We start from the raw sequence: 17,881 nt of genomic DNA, 5'->3' as shown, positions 1-17,881 counted from the left end.
TCATCCCACTGGCAGACCAATGTTTGCAAAATGCAGATCTGGCTATATCTGGCCCACTACCCCTGGTCCAGCATTGCTTGTAGCCCTTCAGAAGCTCCTGATTTCTCTAAGGATAAAGAACAAAATTCACACAAAGGTGTAAAAGCGGGTCTGGACCTTGCCTCCTCTCCACTCACTCTGGTACTGGGTGGTCTAGCCCCATGGCCTCTTACTGACCTTTCCGTGCTATTTGCCTCACTCCCCACCCCTGCCCTGGGCCTTTTCAGATGCTGCTCCCTGTCTGGAAAACCCTTGTCCTTTCACCCTTCACTTAAGTAATTGCTATTCATTCTTCATCTCTCGACTCTAGGCCTCTCCCTGATTCCCAGGTCTGTACCAGATTCCTTTATGTACAACCATGTAGAACCATATTCTTCTTTCCCATTGCAAGCCGGGTAGGGGATGGGGGGTACAAATTCACTAGTGTGGCTACTTGAGTTACAACTGTTGCTCATGGACTTGGGTTCCAGGAGCACGGGGCCTATGTGATGTCCTTACCGCAGTGCCCTGGGGCCCAGCACAGGGCTTGGCAGCTGAGGCTCTCAGGCCCCTTCCTGGATTTGGAGTCAAGATGGAATACCTTATAAGGAAGGGCAAGGGCAGCAGAGGTCAGGGAAAATGTGGGAGAGGTTTGACCGGGTAGGGCTTTTAGTTTTGTTCTCTCTCTTAGAATTGCATCTGTGTCTATCCTTCCACACCTCCCACTCTGTGCCATCTCTGTTCCACAGACCCTTATCCCAACTTCAGCCAGTCACCCTTTACTTTGCTCTAGTTGCAACTTTTTTTTATTCCATAAGGTTCTTATTTGTAATAATATGGTACCAAACACCCAAATGTGTCTCTACACCATTCAAGCAATTCTAGGGACAAAATTGGAGGCTTTCTGGCTAACAAAGGCAAGAAGAGCTGACCTCCTGTGTTTTCCTGCACAGACGAATTCTTCAGTCAAAGCTGTGCCCCTGGGTCTGACCCAGATTCCAGTCTCTGTGCTCTGTGCAGTGGTGGCAGCAGCCCAGCCCACACCTGTGCCCCCAACCACCACGAGAGATACTATGGCTTCAGCGGGGCATTCAGGTGAGTAGTGTCTGTGCACCACCTTTCTCTTGGGCACCAACCCAGCAAACCTCTTGTCCCTTCATCTTTTCCATCACCCCAGGATCTGGCTGCTACAGTTAGGAGGAGCCAGAATTAGAAAACCACGGCAAATTCCCACTGGCCCCAAGGACTCGAGCCCAGCTCCTTTCTGGAGCACTTTTCTGCAGACCCAGCTGACTTAGGGCACCTGAGGAGAAGCAAGAATGAGGGGTACAGGATCACAACCCTGGGTCTACTTTTGTTCTTTTCTTCTGTGTGATTGTGGACAAGTCACGGAATCTTTCAGAGCCCCAGCTTAAAACCAGAGGACGGATACTGGACATGTGCTTCTTACATCTGGCTGATGAGTACCTTTTAAAAAAACAGATATTCCTGGGCTGCTCCAGCCCTTCAAGAAACCTTTATTGAGCACCTACTATGTGGCAGACACTGGTCTAGGTAGAGGGGTTATAGCAGCAACAAGACACATGTAGCTCCCCTGTCGCCTGCGTCTTATCTCATGGGGAGAGTAGGACAATAAACATATAAATAAGGGCCAATCACTTCCTGACTGCTGAGTGCGGCAAAGGAACCAGGAGGGTGCTGTGGTAGTGACTTGGGTAGACCAAACGAGAGTCAAGAATTTTTTTTAAATTATTTATTTATTTATTTATTTGAGAGAGAGAGAGAGAGAGAGAGTGAGAGAGAGCACGAGCGGAGGGCAGGGAGAGGGAGAAGCAGGCTCCCCGCTGAGCAGGGAGCCCGATGCAGGGGCTTGATCCCAGGACCCTGGGATCATGACCTGAGCCGAAGGCAGACACTTAACTGACTGAGCCACCCAGGCGCCCTGAGAGTCAAGAATTTTTAAATAAAATTATACAAGGGGAATTTTGTTTTCCTAGATATAAAAATCCCATTTAATACCATACATTACTCTAAGACTATGATCAGTACAGACTGGTTTGTGTCGAAGAATGACAAATCAGTGGAAGAGAATAGACTTCAAAGACTTATACATGGACACATTATATTTGGTGTATAACAAAGACAGCATTTCAAACTGGGGAAAGATGAACTTGAGAGATCAAATAAATGAGTGTGGCGAACTGGCCCTTGGATCTGGTGGGAGCAGATTCAATAGTGAGTCAGTCCCATAAGCTGATTGGCAGGGGTCAGTGAGGGTGGGGTGAAGGGGTGCTGATCACAAGTGCAGTGATTCCTTTTAGGTGTTTGGATGAGCTGGGGAGGGAGGCCTATTGCTAAGGGCAGTGTGGGATCAAGACAGGGATTATTGCTTTTCAGAAAAGGAAAGAAGTATGAATGCTGATAAAAAGAGCCCAGTGAGTGGAGAAAGACTCTAACTGCATAAGGGAGAGAGGCTAACTATCAGAAGGTGCCTGAGAGTGTGGGTGGGGATGGGATGCAGGGCACCTGGGGAGAACACTGTTGTGGAGAGGGAGACCTTCATTTCTTGGTGCCTGGAGGGCAGGAAAAGAGCGCTGGAGACTTTGGGCTGACAGCTTTGGCAGAGGGAGGCCGGAAGAAAGCTCATGTCATGATAGCTGTGTTTTCTCTGGGAAGCAGGAGCACATGGTAGAGTGAGTGTTGGGGAAAGGGTATGTGGAGAGACAGACGCATGCAGGAATTTGAAAAACATTTTAGTCACTGCTCTGTGGAATGGGGAGGTGGCTATCTCAAACAGTGGTTCTCACCACCAGAGCACAGATCCTCCTAGGGGGCTTGTTAAAACACAGATTGCTGTGCCCCACCCCCAGAAGTTTCTGATCTAGTAGATCTGGGGTAGGGCCCCAAGAATGTGCATTTCTGACAGGTTCACAGCTGGTGCTGATGCTGCTGATCCCAGCCCACACATAGAGAAACACAGATCTAGAGAGGGGTGAGGAAAGCAGGAAAGCCCAGGAGAAGTGAATGATCAGGAGGTTCTCTGCCCTGCCTTCCTGCTGAGGTACAGACACCTGAGGCAGACCATCATGCTTATTCAGGACTGGGATTATATGAAGGGCAGGAAGAGGAAAGAAATGGGGCAAAGGGAGCTTAGGAAAATTGAGTAGGAATAATTGGTCCTAGCTAAGTATAGAGGGACCTGAAGTTAGGAGAGAGAGAAAACTGGAGAGGTGCTCCTGATAACCAATCACTAATGTCAATTGCCAACTGTTTGGATGTCATAGTACTGATTGTTAATGTGTTTGACATTTCTCATAAAGAATGGACCTTAAACACAGAGAAACAGTTTTCTGGGGATTAAGTGTGAACACATATCTAGTGATGCACATTCACTACTGATCATTAAGGCTGACTAGACGTATGGATGTGAAAAGACTCCTTCAAAATCATGTCTTCCATGTTGATTTTAATCTCTGGTGTGAGTTTTGATCTGACCAGAGAGTCATCCTTGAATATTCCTATTAATAGGAGAACACAAACATCTCCTCTGGAGAAAATGATCCGTATTTAAAATAAGGAACCAAACAGTGGTTATCTACAATGGAAACAAAAAAAGCAGGTTTCTTCTTCTATTACATTTCCGCTCTAAGTCTCTGGGACAGCCCGAGTGTTATAGTTGTGTGTGTGGGTGTGGTAAGCCCACTGGCCTCAGGTGGAGGGGCTGTGAGCCTCTCAGTGGGTCCCTCTGGGTGTCTCTCCCTCCCACTCCCATTGGAGCTCCTCACTGATCTGACACTTGCTGTGCAGGTGTCTGGTTGAAAAGGGAGACGTGGCCTTTGTGAAGGAGATCACAGTCTTCCAGAACACTGACGGTATGTGCCTGTGCTGTCATTTCCTCCCTTGGAAAAAGTTTGAGTCTCTCCCAGGAAGTCACTCCCCAGTCGGGCAACCAGGGAAGTTTATTAAAGCATGGCTGGCTCTCTTCATTTATAGGCATTCCTTATATATTCTGGATACAAGTTTTTGTCAACTATATGTATTGACAATACCTTGTTTCTCTCTGAAAGGCTTACCTTTTCACTTTCTTAATGATGTCTTTCGATGAACAGATATTTTAATGTTTAATGTAGTTCAACTTATCAATCTTCTTTCTGGCTAGTGCTTTTTCAGGCCTGTTTAAGAAACTTTTGCCTTTAACAGGACTGAAAAGGCACTAACCAGAAAGGCTATGAATTTATAACTATGCATTTTTCTCTTTCTTCTATTTTTAAAATTTAATTATTTCATTTTTGTGTGTCTCTGTGATTCTCCCAGACATTGGTGGTTGGTCACATCCCCCCGGGGAGGGCACCTTTACCAAAGCTGTCAGCTGTGGCTGACCAACCTTCCTTCTCCCCAGGAAAGAACCCTGAAGCATGGGCTAAAGATCTGAAGCTGGATGACTTTGAGCTGCTGTGCCTTGATGGTACCAGGAAGCCTGTGACTGAAGCTTGGAGGTGCCACCTGGCCATAGTCCCAAATCATGCTGTGGTCTCAAGGAAAGATAAGGCAGCTTTTGTTCGCAGAATGCTCTTCAATCAACAGGTATGGGCACACAGGAGGTCCTTCTACATGGTCCCCCCAGCCGAGTACTCAGGTCACCTCCAGAACTGACAGGTACACCCAGCCCAGTCTCACACCCTTTCTCCCCGGGCAGATTCTCACAGCCCTGCCTCTGAGGAAAGCAGAAAGCTAGCTGGTGAAGGCTAGCTTGTGCTCTGGGGGTGTCTAGGATATCAAAATGGACTGAAAAAGCTTCAGACACATGAGTATCTGAAGGGTCTCCCTAAGACTCACCTCTCTGGGCAGACTCCTGGTACCTCCTGGACTTGTTTAGTTCCTCCATGAGAGTTATCTCTTTCTTCTTTCTTCTTCTGTCACAGAAATAAGGGATTTGGCTCAGTGTCCTTCACACTAGGGTGAGGAATTATATGTGGGAAAAGCAGAATAGAGACTACTCTACCTGACTTAGGGTGGGTCCCAATGCATTACTGAACCTGGGCAGGCTGAGCACTGTTTTAGGCTTCATGAAAGTTCAAGAGCCAACATTCAGACAACTCATGACCTCTACAGGCAGCCAACAAGGGCTATGAAGTAGCAGGATGCCTAAATCAAATGATCTTAAGGAAAACCCAAAGCCTCAGCTGCCTTTCACACTCATATGCCCCATTCCTGGAAGAGCCCCATATGAGTAATCCATGTCTTAGCATATGCTGCCCACATGTCTCAGAGGACTACAACCCAGGGAGAACTGGAAAAACCAGAGGCTCTTGGTCAGGGACTCCTGAAGGCATGTCTCCCAAAAGGCAAGCTGCCCCCTTGGCTGTAGGGGGCTGAACAAGGAAAAAGAGAGGAAGGGAAGGAAGAGATGGAAATGGTCAGGTGCCTGGGGCAGATCTAGAGAATAGAAGAGGCAAGGCAGCCAGGGCTTTGGGCAGCAGAAGACAGGTAGTATGACCCAGGAAATTGAAAATATCCAGCAGTGACTGTCAGAATTGTGATACAGTGGCCACAAAACTTGAAGCTTTTTTTATTTAGCAGTTACTTTACATACATCATCTTCATTTACAAATGAGTAAACTGATGCTCACTGACACAGTAAAGAAGTTTCCTAAAATCACATGACAAGGAAAAGCTAGGGCCACAATTTGAACCCAGACGCCATGTTTTTTTTTGCCATTAATGGTGCTTCTGAAACTGTTGGCTGTGTCCCAGGTCTCCCAGGGGCTGGAGCTGAGCAGTGCAGCAGACTTAGATCTTCTAAGGCGGAACACACAACCTCGTGCTCTCTGGTGCTGCTGCTCACTCTCTGTCTGTCTGTCTGTGTGTCTGACTCAGGAGCTCTTTGGAAGAGATGGGTTTGAATACAGGATGTTCCAGATGTTTCAATCCTCAACTAAGGACCTGCTGTTCAGTGATGACACGGCATGTTTGGCTAACCTTCAGGATAAAACAACTTACCGAAAATACTTAGGACCAGAGTATCTTACGGCCATTGCTAACATGGGACAATGCTTACACTCTGGTGAGTAGAATAAAACACCGAGGAACAATACCATGGAGTCAAGGTAAACATATTTGTATTAAGGACCATTGTGTGCCAAGCCATGGGCCAGTACTGATAAAGATGCACAAAGATGGAGAAGGCTTACTTCTGGCCCTGCAGGAGGATGCAGACCTACCAGTGAGGTAACTCAATTAGACGGCAGTATAAGAGACTACCTGAAAAATGACCAAATCATTTGAAGGAGAAAGAGAGCGCAACTGAGATCATTTGGAAACTAAACTTGTTTACTTGTGCATTTCCATTTTTTTTTTCCTAACAAAATGAAAAGGTACACGTGTGAGCACTTCAGTGTAGAGAGAGGGTTGGGAAATGACCTATATATATCACTCATAGAGGATTAATTTTCAAAGATTTTAAGTAAAATGTATAAATAATATTAACAGACACAAAATGAAGTTAGCACTGTATGTGCCCTTTCTAGTTTTATATATACTTATGTATTAGAACGGCATAGTATATGTGTGTGTGTGTGTGTGTGTGTGTGTGTGTGTGCGTGCGCGCATGCGCGCGCGCGCGTTAGAATGGTATAGTTGCCTCAAAAAGGATTAAGTTGAAGAAATAAAATTAGAGCTGGGATAATCAAATTGCTGAGAGTGTGCCTGAATTTTTGTTGAATTATATTGTGTGTTGGAGATGATGAGAGCAGGAGGAAAGGAAAATGTAGGTATTTAAAGAAAGCACTGACATCAATTAGGAGATACAGACACACAAAGAGAGAGAGAATTTAAAAAAATTATTATTGGGGCGCCTGGGTGGCTCAGTAATTAAGCATCTGCCTTCGACTCAGGTCATGATCCCATGGTCCTGGGATCGAGCCCCGCATTGGGGTCCCTGCTCGGTGGGAAGCCTGCTTCTCTCTCTCCCACTCCCCTTGCTTGTGTTCCTGCTCTTGCTGTGTCTCTCTCTGTCAAATAAATAAATAAAATCTCTAAAAAAAATTATTATTACCTAGCATTTATTCTTAGAGAACAGGAACAGAATTGTGTTTAGTAAATACAGGAAGTACCTAAAAGTCTTTCTCTTATGTTTTGCTTCACAGAACTTCAAGATGCCTGTACATTCCATGTACATTAAAAACTGATCCAAGTGGGCAACCACAGATACTCAGTGCCTGCAAATATGGTGGGGACACATCCTCACTTGTCTGCATGTGGGCCTCTGTTAACCTCAGTTGTTTTATATAATTATGTGCTGTAACTGATACAAAAATTAAAATGAATAAAAATTATTGTGTCTTCTCAGAAAACTTTGTTGTATGTCCTCAGATTTTTTGAGGGGAGAAAACTATGTCTTTATACTAGATTTATGCTTCTAAATTTAATATCTATTAGATTGTACTTTCTTAAAGAACTGCACAAGACTAGCTCATCTTCCCACCCTATTCTTTATTTTACTGAAGAGTTGAGTCACTTACATAGAATTTAAGCAACAAATCTGTGTGAAGGGCGTCTGAATGGTGATTACAAGTGTGCAAAAAAAAAGCATCAGTGTGTGCAGTATCAAGGACTTACATAATAAAAACAAAGGACAAGGAATGAGTTTGTATATTTTAAAATATATTTGAGCATTTAAAATTCATAATGTCAAGTGGAATAAAAATCCTGACTCAGATTAATTGGAAGACATTAAAATTACTGCAAAAATCTAATCCTACTACCCTTTTACAGTCAACTTCCTGAAAGTCTGATTTATACTCAATTAAGTCAGTTTCTTAGTCAAAAGTCAGAGATTTTGCCATATCTAGTATTATCATAATTGCAGTTTATGGTAATGCCTCAATAAATATTGAATAGGACCCTAAGTTATATATTGTTAAATGTTAGTTTTATGAGTGTGAACTTCTGTTTCTGTCTGTGAAAGAGTAACCAGTACAGGACTTGCCCTCTTTCCATAAACTAAAAAGCTGGACAAAGTATATGAAACAACTGTTTTCAAACATTGGACAACAGCAGCACAGGACTCCTGTCCCTGAGAGAAGGGAAAGAAAAGAGGTAAGCAGAATGATGACCCTACTTTTTGCCTGGAGGAAGTTTCCAGATGATGACCCAGGGAGAGGGAACCCAAGAAAGCCTGTCACATTGAGTTGAGGAAACAGAGATAAGAACTTAGAGAAGCAAGATGACTGGAGTTTGTATAAAGAAGATATCTGTAGAAGAGTCCTCCTTGAATGTTTGGTGAAATACTAATCTGCATGAGTGTAGAATGAAATTGAAATTCATCAGACTAGACAAAGAATAACTGTGAGAGACCTGTAAGCTGAACAATTCCCAGCGCCCACACAGAGCTAGGAATCATTTGTGTTCCTACTATAACCAGAGTGAAGAGACCTAATTGAATACCTAAGGATTTTACTGAAGGTCAGGCCTTGGATGGGAGGATAAATAAAGTACCTGTAGACTAAGGGCTGCTCTATAACTGCCCTGAGAGTGCAACTAGCTTTGGTAGGATCCAGCTGATCTGTACGTAACTTAACTGCCTTCTAAAATAAGCCTCAATACACATAAAGGAAGACAACAAAATCTAAATATTCGGAAATGTAGCTTATGTAATATCTAGCATCAAATGCAAAAATTAGCAGATACGCAAAGAAGCATAAAATGTGACTCAGAGTCAGAAGAAAAATCAACCAATAAAAACACACCTAGAGGGGCACCTGGGTGGCTCAGTCGGTTAAGTGTCAGACTCATGATTCTGGCTCAGGTCATGATCTCAGAGTTGTAAGATGGAGCCCTGTGTTGGGCTTCACGGTCAGCACAGAGACTGCTTAAGATTCCACTTGAGATTCCCTTTGCCCCTTCCCCCAACTCTCTCTCAAATAAATAAATAAAAACTTAAAAAAAAAAGTCTCACACACCTAAAAACCAAAGAGATGATAGTATTTAGACAATGGACTTGGTCTTTAAAACTTTTTCCTTCAAGTTTTATTTAAATTCTAGGTGGTTAACATACAGTGCAATATTGGTTTCAGGAGTAGGATTCAGTGATTCACCACTTACATATAATACCCAGTGCTCATCACAAGTGCCCTCCTTAATACTCATCACCCATCTAACCCATCCCCCACCCACCTCCCTCCATCAACCCTCAGTTTGTTCTCTATGGTTAAGAGTCTCTTATGGATTGTTTCCCTCTCTCTCTTCCCCCCCCCTTCCCATATGTTCATCTGTTTTGTTTCTTAAATTCCACATATGACTGAAATCTTATGGTATTTTTCTCCAACTGACTTATTTCACTTAGGTAATACACTCTAGGTCCATCCACATTGTTGCAAATGGCAAGATTTCATTCTTTTTGATGGCCAAGTAATATTCCACTGTATATATGTACCACATCTTCTTTATCCATTCATCAGTTGATGGACATTCTGCCTCTTTCAATATTTTTGTTATTGTTGATAATACCATATACATTGGGGTGCATGTACCCCTTCGAATCTGTATTTTTGTATCTTTTGGATGAATACCTAGTAGTGCAATTGCTGGATTCAAAGGTAATTCTATTTTTAACTTTTTGAGGAACCTCCATACTGTTTTCCACAGTGGCTGTACCAGTTTGTCTTCCCACCAACAGTGCAAGAAGGTTCCCCTTTCTCCACAACCTCGCCAATACCTGTTGTTTCTTGTGTTGTTATTTTAGCCATTCTGACAGGTGTGTCTTACCATAGTTTTGATTTGTATTTCCTGATGATGAGTGATGTTGAGCATCTTTTCATGTGTCTGTTAGCCATCTGGATGTCTTCTTTGGAAAAATGTGTATTCATGTCTTCTGTCCATTTCTTAACTGGATTATTAATTTTTGGGGGTGTTGAGTTTGAGAAGGTCTTGGATACTAACCCTTTATCAGATACAGACAATGAACTTTAAAACAGTTATTATAAACATTCCCAAGGATTTAAATGAAAACATGAACATAACAAAGAAAAAAGTGTAAGGCTTAAAGAAGGCCCAGTGAAAATCTAGAGCTGTAAAATTTGTGTTTTTCAAGGAATTTGTCTATTTCATTTCAATTGTCTATTTTTGCTATAAACTTGTCCAAAATATTTTCTTACTATCTTTTAATATTTTTAGGTTGTATAATGATATCTATTCTTCCATTTTCCATACTGGTAATTTATGTTTTCTCTCTTCATTTTTCTTGATCAGTCTAGTTATAGCTTTATCAATTTTATTGAACTTTTCAAAGAACAAATTTTTGTTTTTTAAATTTTCACTATTTCCCTATTTTTTTATCTCATTTTCTGTTCTATTTTTTAAAGACTTCATTTATTTGAGAGAGAGAGAGAGCACGCCAGAGAGAGAGAGAGAGCATGAGCAGGGTGTAGGGGCAGGCAGAGGGAGAAGCAGACTCCCCGCTGAGCAGGGAGCCTGATGTGGGACTTGATCCCAGGACGCTGGGATCATGACCTGAGCCGAAGGCAGTCACTTAACTGAGTCACCCAGGTGCTCTCATTTTTTGTTCTTGCCCTTATTTCCTTTCTGATACTTACTTTTCATTTAATTTGCTTCTTTTCTTAGATGCTTATGGCACAAGTTTAGATCAGTTATTTAGAAGAGTCTTCTTTTTTTTTTTAAGATTTTTATTTATTTATTTGACAGAGAGAGACACAGCAAGAGAGGGAACACAAGCAAGGGGAGTGGGAGAGGGAGAAGCAGGCTTCCTGCTGAGCAGGGAGCCTGATGGGGGGCTTGATCCCAGGACCCTGGGATCGTGACCTGAGACAAAGGCAGATGTTTAACTGACTGAGCCACCCAAGCACCCCAGGATGTTAGGCTTTCTTAATGAATTGACTGCTTCATCATTATAAAATGTCCCTATTGTCCCTAGTAATACTTCTTAAGTCTATGTCATTGGATATTAATATGATTACTCCATCTTTCTTATGAATGGTGTGTGCTTGGTAATATTGTTTTCCATTCTTTAATCAGTTTCTATTAAGGATGGTTTCTTAGAGCACATGGTTGGGTCTTTCTTTTTTCATTTGGTGTGACAATCTCTACCCTTTTAAAGAATGTGTTTAGTTCATTTATATATAATGTAATTATTAATATTTGTTTTCTATCTGTTTCCTCTGTTCTTTGTCTCTTGCTTCCTCTTTTCTGCCTTCTATTGGCTTGAGTGTTTTTTAGTATTACATTTTATCTTCTCTATTGGCTTTTTAGCTATTTTTTATTTTTTAATGTCTTCTCCAAAGTTTACAAGACTTATCTTTAGCTTAACACTAGTGTCATATAATGCTATACCAGGGTACAAAGTTAATATACAGAAATCTGTTGCATTTCTCGACACCAAAAATGAAGCAGCAGAAAGAGAAATTAAGAAAACAATAATATTTACATTTGTATCCCCAAATAATAAAATAACTAGGAATAAACTTAACTAAGGAGCTGAAAGACCTGTACTCTGAAAACTATAAAAGAACTTGAAGATGACACAAACAAATGGGAAGATAGTCCATGCTCCTGGATTGGAAGAACCAATATTGTTAAAATGTCCATACTACCAAAAGCTATCTATAGATTAATGCAATCCCTATCAAAATATCAGTGATATTTTTCACAGACTAGAAAAAATAATACTAAAAATTGTATGGAACCACAAAAGACCCTGAATACCCAAAGCAATCTTGAGAAAGAAGAACAAAGCTGGAGGTATCACAATTCCAGACTTCAAGTTACATTACAAAGCTGTAATAATCAAAACAGTATGACACTGGCACAAAAATAGATACATAGACCGTTAGAACAGAAGAGAGCCCAGAAAAACAAAACAAAACACGAAAGCGGCAAGAACATACAATGTGGAAAAGACAGCCTCTTCAACAAATAGTGTTGGGAAAAATGGACAGCTACAAGCAAAATAATGAAACTGGAACATTTTCTTACAGCACATGCAAAAATAAGTTCAAAATAGATTAAAGACTTAAATGTGAAACCTGAAATCTTAAAACTCCTAGAAGAAAACATAGGCAGTAATTTCTTTGATATTGGCTACAGAAACATTTTTCTAGATGTCTCCTCAGGCAAAGGAAACAAAAGGAAAATTAAATTATTGGGACTACACAAAAATAAAAGGCTTTTGCACAGCAAAGGAAACAATCAACAAAACAAAATAATCCAACACCCACAAAACCCCAAGTAATCCAATTAAAAATGGGCAGAAGACATGAATAGAAAAATTTCCAAAAACATACAAATGGCCAACAGACATATGAAAAGATGCTCAACATCACTAATCATTAGGCAAATGCAAATCAAAACCACAGTGAGGTATCACTTTACACCTGTCCAAATGGCTAAAATTAAAAAGACAAGAAATAACAAGCGTTATTTTGTTAACATGAAAGGGAACCTTCATGTACTGTTTATGGGAATGCAAATTGTTGCAGTCACTGTGGAAGACAATATGGAGGTTCCTCAAAAAATTAAAATAGAATTACCATATGATCTAGTAATTCTACTATTGGGTATTTGCCCAAAGAAAATGAAAATGCTAATTTGAAAGGATACATGCAACCTTATGTTTATTGCAGCATTATTTGCAATGCCAAGATATGGAAGCAACCCAAGTGTCAATCGATAGATGAATGGATAAGAAAGAATGGTATGTGCATGTGTATAATGGAATATTACTCAGCCCTAAAAAAGAATGAGATGTTGCCATTTGCAACAACATGGATTGACCTAGAGGGTATAATGCTGAGTAAAATAAGTCAATTAGAGAAAGACAAACACCATATGATTTAACTCATATGCGGATTTTAGAAACAATGAATAAGTGAACAAAGAAGAAAAAAGAGACAAAAAAACAGACTCTTAAATATAGAAAATAAACCAGTGGTTGCCAGAGAGGATGTGGGTGGGGGAAGGGGTGAAATAGATAAAGGGGACTAATTGTACACTTACCCTGATGAGCACTGAGTCATGGACAGAATTGTTGAATCATTATATTATACACCCAAAACTCATACAACACTGTATGTTAATTATACTTCAATAAAAAATAAATTTAAAATAATGTTATATCACTTTGTGTATAATGTAAGATCCTATAATCTTACACTTCCACTTTAATCAATGATTTCTGGATAAACTTTTAACAAGCAGGTCTTCAAGGTAAAAAAAAAGGCCCTGATTTGTATCATTTACCAATTTCATGAAGTAAATACTTTTACCATGGATGATTTCAAGCTACCAAAGTGATGTCAATGAATTCAGAGTTAAGAGATATATACAATCAACTTTTGCAAACCAGCACAAGCTGACAGCACTACCCCACTAATTTCCCTCTTTTATTTGTGGGTTCTTGCTATCATGTATTTTACCTCTGCATACATTAAAAACTTAACAATAATTTTTATTATTTTTATATCATCAATTATCTTTTAATGAAATTTTTAAATGATAAAAGAAATCTTTTTTTTAAATTTATTTATTTATTTGACAGAGAGAGAGACAGAGAGAGCAGGAACACAAGCAGTGGAGTGGGAGAGGGAGAAGCGGGCTTCCCGCAGAGCAGGGAGCCTGATATGGGGCTCGACCCCAGGACCTTGGGATCATGACCTGAGCTGAAGGCAGACACTTAACGACTGAGCCACCCAGGCGCCCCAATAAAAAGAAATCTTTACTATCTACCCACATCTTTATTGTTTCCAGCTTTCTTCATACCTTTATGTAGAGTGCAGATTTTAGCTATTTTGTAGGCAAATCTATCTGGCAAACTTTCATTGTCTGTAGACATGTTATTTTTTCTTGTACTAACTTTGGTACTTTCTGTTCAACTTTAGGTGAAATTTGCTTCCCTGGACTTTTAGAATAAGGCTATTTTTAGGAAGGGGTTTCTTACTTCACAGAACTCCCTCTTCTATCATTTTGTGCATTATTTAAAAACACCGTAACTTACTTTCTAGGATTTCTTAGTTTTATTCCCTTCTCTACTTTGGTCTAGAACCTTGTTTGTTCCTTCATCCTTGTTATCCCTTTTTGGTGCAATTTTGATTCCACTTCTAGATCTATATTGCTCCAGATCCTTTGGTCCTTCTTGGGAAAGGTATTTTCACATCTACTCCTAGGTCATCTCCCTGCAGGCTACCCCCAGGAAGCCAGCAGCATGTTCATCTTTTATGTTGGTCCTTCCAGGAAGACTCCTAGAGTTTCACCTGCTACAAAGTCCTCAGGTTCTCTTGCCCAAAGCCTCAGAGACTTTTGGCTCTGAAGGGCTTGAATTTCTGCTGCCAATTTCCCCACCAGGAGAGCCAAACCTGTGAGTAATCTTCAGTGGCATAACCATAAGGCAGGAACCCAAAGATCCTGGTCCAACAGAGACTTTTCACTGGCACTGGGGAAGAGTTGTCATGGACCCTACACCTACTTTCTCTGAATTTTAAAAAAACTTGGAAAGAAGACCAGAGCAGATAAATAATGTTTCACATTTCAACATATTGAAGATACCATTGGAACTGTTTCAGATGTAATAAAATCCTGGGACTCTAACCTTAGTAACACACACACACACACACACACACACACACACACACACACACACACTACTTGACCTACAATTTTTGTGTATTTATAGCTCCAGTCCAGTGATTTTTTCTGTGTTTCTGTGACCTCATACCACCTTCCTCTGGGGTGAAGGAGTGAGGATGGAGGCTAGTTAACCTATTTTCAGGCAGATTCTACCCTATGGGGCTAATAAGTCTTACTAAATTATACATATAGATAATTTGTACATATTTATGTATGAGGCCTATTTGTGGGAACATTTAGAACAATTAAAAGGGTAAAATCATTCAATTGTAGAATCCAGCAATTGATACCAATTGTCTACAGACCTGTATAGGCCAGAGGTTTACTTTGGAACAGCTGAGAAACCCAGTGGACTTTGCTCTTCTCTTCCCACGGGGAGCAGGGACATCAAACAGTGGCATTTGCAGTGGGGCAGCAGAGGGATCAGTGATCTGTTTGTTTTGCCCCATGAGTACTAGACTGCTCAGCATAACCAGCCACTTTTCATGGGCCCACCTGAAGCTCTCAGGACTGGGCTCTCCTGGTGAAAAAGCAATGGGAAATGAAATACCTAAATAACCCTGGAAGAAATTATGAATGACCCTCCACGACAGTAAGTTACAGGATGATGAGGATTGCTCAGGATGTCGAGTGCAAAATAGGTTCTAGCTTTGCCTGCCCTACTGGGCACCCCACCTATTATGTCCTCTGGCTGGGCCTCAGTTTTTCCCTCTTTAAAATGAAGTCAATGTACTAAATGGTCTCACAGGGTATGTTTTGCTGAAGGGCCCATCAGCAATAGACACAGCCATTAAAAAATTATGGGGGGGTCACTTCATTAAGTCATGAACATGTTAGTACTTAGTCCATACTAACTGTTTTGTAATAATGATAGTCACTACCATCACTGGCAGGGCCAGCACTTTAATAGCATTGAGTAATCTTCAAAATGGCCCTAGAAGATAGGTATTCATATTCTTTTTTTTTAAAAAAAGCATTTTCATTTATTTATTTGTTAGAGAGAGAGAGAGCACAAGGGGGGTGGGCAGCTGGCAGAGGGAGAAGCAGGCTCCCCGCTGAGCAAGGGGTCCAATGCAGGACTCGATCCCAAGACCACAGAATCATGACCTGAGCTGAAGACACTTAACTGACTGAGCCACCCAGGCATCCCTCATGTTGTTATTACTAATGAGAAAACAAAGTCTAGGAAAATATAAGTAACTTGTCCAACATCATGTAAGTTCTAAGTGGTCTATGATTTAAACCCAGGAATCTCTGACTCCAATTTCATACCCATTTTATTCCACAGATAGCACATGATAATACTTAGTACCTGCTCTCAAGAATGGACAGGTGAATAAAAGGAGCACACAGCATTATCTTGTCTGTATACCAGTTTTATAGACAAAATAATGCTGCCAGGCCGATACATTGTCTAGGATCTAGGGGTCAGCATGCTTGTAGGATTCCCTGATGTGATGTGACCTGAGGGGCTGGGCTCACAGTGCTGTGTACACAGAACTTAAAGGGGAAAGATATTGGTCATGACACAAATAAAAATAAGAAGGAGAATAATGTGCTGGGTACTATACTAGGTGATTAACTTTAATTGCTAATTTAGTTCTCATAACAAGCCTATGAAGTAGGTATTATTATTCTCATTTTCTAGATGGGAAACTGAGGCACTGAGAGTTAAGTAACTTGCCTAATTCACAAACAACTGAAAGTCTTATTCTATAGAAGTGAATGTATAAAGTAAATGACCAAACCACACTAGCTTTAGTGGTGTTCCCAGTCAGGGAGAACCAGGGCCATGTTCTTTTCTTGGCCTAATCTTTGCAGTTGTGATCATTTCTCATGCTTACTTCTATCACTATCTAATGCTACTTTTATCACCACTACATTCCTGCTTTGCACTGGGTAGATGATTTCCAAATACAAATACGGAAATAAACTCCACTTCTGGGAACAGGTTCCTATACCTGAGATCCTTCCCTTATTTTAGCATCCAGACTCCTTGACATTCTGGTGTCCTGGCCCACTTTATACCATGCTCTCAAAATTCCCCACCATTTCTCCCTCCTCCCTAGTATCCCACTTTGTGGTCAGGAAGAAGCCGATTGTCAGAGGGGCCCCTGGAGTGGGGACTGAAGCAGCTTCTGTAATATGTTACCTGTTTCACAATTTTGCCTGAAACCAGCCCTGCCATGGAACTCTAAACTATGGCCCTGGCCCTGACCTCTAACCCTGTTCCCATCTTTCCCAAGCCTGTCCAGGTGTTCGGCAAATGGCATGCTAGAGAAGACCAGCTTTCCCTGAATGCCCACCTTTGACCAGTGACTTTTGTTCCTTTACACATGAAAGTTTCCAGAGTCTACTCAGCTCCAGGGTCAGTGGCCTCTACACCTGTTGGCTTAGAGGTCAGGTATGGCTAAGTTAGGTTGAACATTATACTGACAAGGAAAGGGTTTTCTCAGGAAGTTCTTTTGCTTGCAGAATGGATATCTCTAGATTTTGAAATGAGGACAGTCTGCAGTCTTTCCCAGTATATTATAGAAGAATGGCTGAATTGAGAAAAAGAAGCCCAGAGCTTTGTAACATTGAATGATGCTGACCAGCTTTGCTCAGTTACTCCTCAGTCTGCACAATATCCTAATATCTGCCCTTCACAGTATACCATATGACTGTGAAGACAGACAAAAAGTCTCCTCTTTTACTCTTCCTTTTTCCTACCTTTCTCTCTTTCCTTCCTTTTTTGTTCTTTTCTTCAGTTAAAAAATATGTATTTGTTCTCCACCCTTTCCTGTCCTTGAGGTGGCCATGGGCAGTGGAGCCTGAGAGTCTGGGGCAAAGAGGCAGCTGGAGGTCAGAAGATTGATTATGTACAGAGGAAGTGTGCAAAGAGTTAAAAATATTGAGAATATTGGGGTCCAGGTTTCTCTCTGTCAGAGAAGGAAGCTGCACATATGGAGAGGAAGAAAACTAGAAGATTTTTTTGTGGTGTTCAATTGGAATTAGAGGAATTAGTATGAACTCATGGTTGAAGAGAGAGAGAGGGAAAGAGGGAAATAGATGTAGATGTGTGTTATGTTTTGTGTGTGTGTGTGTGTGTGTATTCCTAGCTGTCTGTTGAAAGATCTTAGTATCAATTTCTTTCCAAAGCAGTTACCACATCCATCACCCAGATTTTGGTTCCTAAGTACTATTCTATACTAAAAGGATAAAGTTTCTTAGAGAAATGAGATTCCAT

General features: G+C 41.1%; 1 protein-coding gene across 3 annotated transcripts in view; it reads left to right on the top strand.

Annotated features, from left to right (window-relative positions):
* Positions 1 to 7,352, top strand: part of LOC112831659 (inhibitor of carbonic anhydrase) — a 40,241-nt gene extending 32,889 nt beyond the window's left edge. For all 3 annotated transcript variants that reach the window (XM_073899876.1, XM_025882020.2, XM_073899882.1), the window contains 5 exons: positions 972 to 1,113; positions 3,826 to 3,890; positions 4,418 to 4,602; positions 5,896 to 6,082; positions 7,164 to 7,352. In XM_073899876.1, coding sequence (XP_073755977.1) covers positions 972 to 1,113; positions 3,826 to 3,890; positions 4,418 to 4,602; positions 5,896 to 6,082; positions 7,164 to 7,198 — 614 coding nt within the window. In that variant the 3' untranslated portion in view covers positions 7,199 to 7,352. The remainder of the gene's footprint in view (positions 1 to 971; positions 1,114 to 3,825; positions 3,891 to 4,417; positions 4,603 to 5,895; positions 6,083 to 7,163) is intronic.
* Positions 7,353 to 17,881: the final 10,529 nt, after the last annotated feature.

This window comes from Callorhinus ursinus, unplaced genomic scaffold (assembly GCF_003265705.2).
Source record: "Callorhinus ursinus isolate GAN/ISIS: 27379988/994484 unplaced genomic scaffold, GSC_fseal_2.0 scaffold1, whole genome shotgun sequence".
In the NCBI taxonomy this organism is placed as follows: Eukaryota; Metazoa; Chordata; class Mammalia; order Carnivora; family Otariidae; genus Callorhinus; species Callorhinus ursinus.
The sequence above is the reverse complement of the archived record's forward strand: the minus strand, read 5'-3'. Positions and strand labels throughout refer to the sequence as shown.